The sequence below is a fragment of the Buceros rhinoceros genome, unplaced genomic scaffold (assembly GCF_000710305.1).
Source record: "Buceros rhinoceros silvestris isolate BGI_N320 unplaced genomic scaffold, ASM71030v1 scaffold16743, whole genome shotgun sequence".
Classification (NCBI taxonomy): Eukaryota; Metazoa; Chordata; class Aves; order Bucerotiformes; family Bucerotidae; genus Buceros; species Buceros rhinoceros.
In genome coordinates, this window is record NW_010401979.1 from 515 (window position 1) to 3129 (window position 2615).

Here is a 2615-nt window from a genome sequence, read left to right on the forward strand (position 1 = left end):
AGGCAAAGGTGAGAAATTCCATGTACCTGGTGTTCACATGTGTTGTTTATTCTGCTGCAGACTCTTAAAACTCCACACTGAAGTAAAGGCAGAAACTACCCCACCCCCCCAGATTGCTGTTGCCTGTTTCAAAAGTCAAGAGTAACAAAAACCGCTTGGTTTTAAATATTTGAGTCTTGATTTGGGCAAGAGAGGCTACTAGAATCCCTGACGGGAATGGACAATGGTCAGCAGCAGCAGCAGCAGCACACATGGCATTCCCAGGAGCTCAGCTAGGGAGGAGGAGGGCCGTAGGTCTACTGGGTTAGAAAGAGTTGTGCGTTACAAAGGCAGCACTCCCCTCATGGAAATGCATGTGTTGGCCTTGACATTATTCAGGTGAAACCCCTACTGTTTCTCTCTTTCAGCCCTTGCCCCATCCATGTATCTGTACTGAAATACACTAGTATAAAAATAGCCCCATAAGAAGAGTCTCACAAACCAGCCCGTGAACTGCAATACAAACCCCCCAGCTTACAGAATAAGGAGTTCCAGCAGTTGATCCAGTTGAAGAGAAGGCTACGTATGACAACTAAGGGATGTGAACACTTGCATAGCGAACAGAGCCGTTGGTGTAGGTCTGGGTGGGTGTAAAGTAATGCAGTGACTGGAAACCGAAAGCTGACTCAGCCTTGAAGTACGTGCGTTTTCCTAGGAACGGGAACATAAGACCAATGTACTGGGTAATGAGGTGGCTTCATGATTATTTGGAAACTTAGGTATGAGCATAGGTGTATTTCTAAAACCCATCCTTTCACCAGCCTTCAGAGAGAAAAAAAAAATCTTTTTATCCCCTAAAATCCAAGAACACTTCCTCTGTTAGGGTGTCTAATTGCTTAAAATAATATAAATGCACAGAATCATAGAATGGTTTGGGTTGGAAGGGACCTTAAAGAACATGCAATCCCCCTGCCAAGTGCCTCTATGTACAATGTGTACAATCATAAACAATGTTCCATTTAACTCGTTGCCCTCTTCTCCTGGGATAGATCCAGCAGCTGGGATGAGTTCATTGACCAGACGTGCATTTGGTAAGGAACAAACTTCTCAACAGCCACTTGCCCTTTGACTGACAGACTCATAAGTTTAGTGCTGTACAATGAGCACGTGCTGAGAACATGCACTAGTGTACCTTCTTTCAAGCCACAGCATTATTTCCGCAAACAGCATCAGATAATATTAGGTGTGTTGGGAAGGTCACAGTGTGGTGTAACAAAAGGAAAGCAGAAGTAATTCCAGTCTTTAGAATGTTGCAATCTTAATCGCAGCTCCTCAGTCTGCCTTTGACAGGGAAGAAGTGTCTCGTGTATCTTTCGGTAGCTGCAGAACTCATTTTCTTTTTGTGCGTGTGTGTTCCGTTTTTAAGGTAAAAGTGGAACTGCAGGTGCGGCTGCCTCATATGTACCCTCATGTAGCTCCTCAGCTTTATGCCAGATCAAATGCACTGCGCAGGCAGCAACAGCTGCAGCTCAACACTGGTCTCGCTTCTCACATCGGCTCTTTGGATTCAGGTGAACCGTGTATATATGATGCTGTGCAGTGGGTGAAAGACAACAGCCTGCCTTACCTGGAAAACAGTAAGATCTCTTCTGAAAGCGCTTCAAAAGAAGTCATAGTTAAAGAAATGCTGCATCGCATGTGGATCTACAGCCATCATATATATAGGCAGGAACTACGGAAAAAGATTTTTGACTGTGCAAAGAAGTTAAATCTGACTGGCTTCTGCCTAACAGGGAAACCTGGTGTCATCTGTGTGGAGGGACTCCAAGAAAACTGTGAAGAGTTCTGGCGTATTATTAGGTATCCCAACTGGAAGCATATTTCATGCAAGCATGTGGAGAATATAGAAACAGAGGGAAGCGTCGATAATATTCGTCTCTTTCATGCTTTTGAAGACCTACAGTTTCAGGCACATGGTGATTATGGGCTGAGGAATGACTATCACATGGACCTTGGGCAGTTCCTAGATTTCCTGAAACAACATCGGAGTGAACACATTTTTCAGATTTTATTTGGTGTCAAAGGCAAACTTTCAGACAAATAAGAGACACTGTGTATGGTATTGTATCTATTTCCTTCTATTATTATTTTCATTAAAGCAGTTTTAGTTTTCATTTCCAATCACTAGGTCTCTCTCCCTTATTCCCTTCCCCTTTGGGAAGGGAGAGGGGCAATAGAGAGCATCTGTTATGCGTCTAGTGGCCGGCCCAGCCCTAACCCTTGACACCAATCTTTATCAGTAAACTATAATAATTCTTGAAATCTGCCATTTAAGGCATACTTTACTTGTGAGTAACCATGCGTTTCTCCAAGTAAGATGCTCAGCATTTGAATGATACAAAGTAGTTTTGATAAGGAGGAAGGGCCCAAGCAGCATCTTGCCTGAAGTTCTGTCAGAATGGATTAGACATACTGATGAAAAGTTAAGAATTACATACTCGTAAGTGTTGTCACTAGCTAGGAAGTCACTGGAAGTAATGATACCCCAGGAATGATGGCATGCTAAAAATGATGTCACAGCCACTTTTGCCCTCTCCAATTTTAATCCATATCCCATCTTGGCCCATACCCAAAGT

The 2615-nt window shown here is 43.3% G+C and overlaps 1 protein-coding gene across 2 annotated transcripts in view; it reads left to right on the plus strand.

The window, feature by feature from the left end:
- RWDD2A (RWD domain containing 2A) overlaps positions 1–2083 on the plus strand; it is a 2396-nt gene extending 313 nt beyond the window's left edge. The window contains exons 2-3 of one of the 2 annotated variants that reach the window (XM_010132490.1): positions 538–557; positions 1406–2083. In XM_010132490.1, coding sequence (XP_010130792.1) covers positions 538–557; positions 1406–2083 — 698 coding nt within the window. Of the gene's footprint in view, positions 1–537; positions 558–1242; positions 1269–1405 lie in introns of both variants that reach the window. The other variant, XM_010132489.1, reaches the window with a different exon arrangement.
- Positions 2084–2615: the final 532 nt, after the last annotated feature.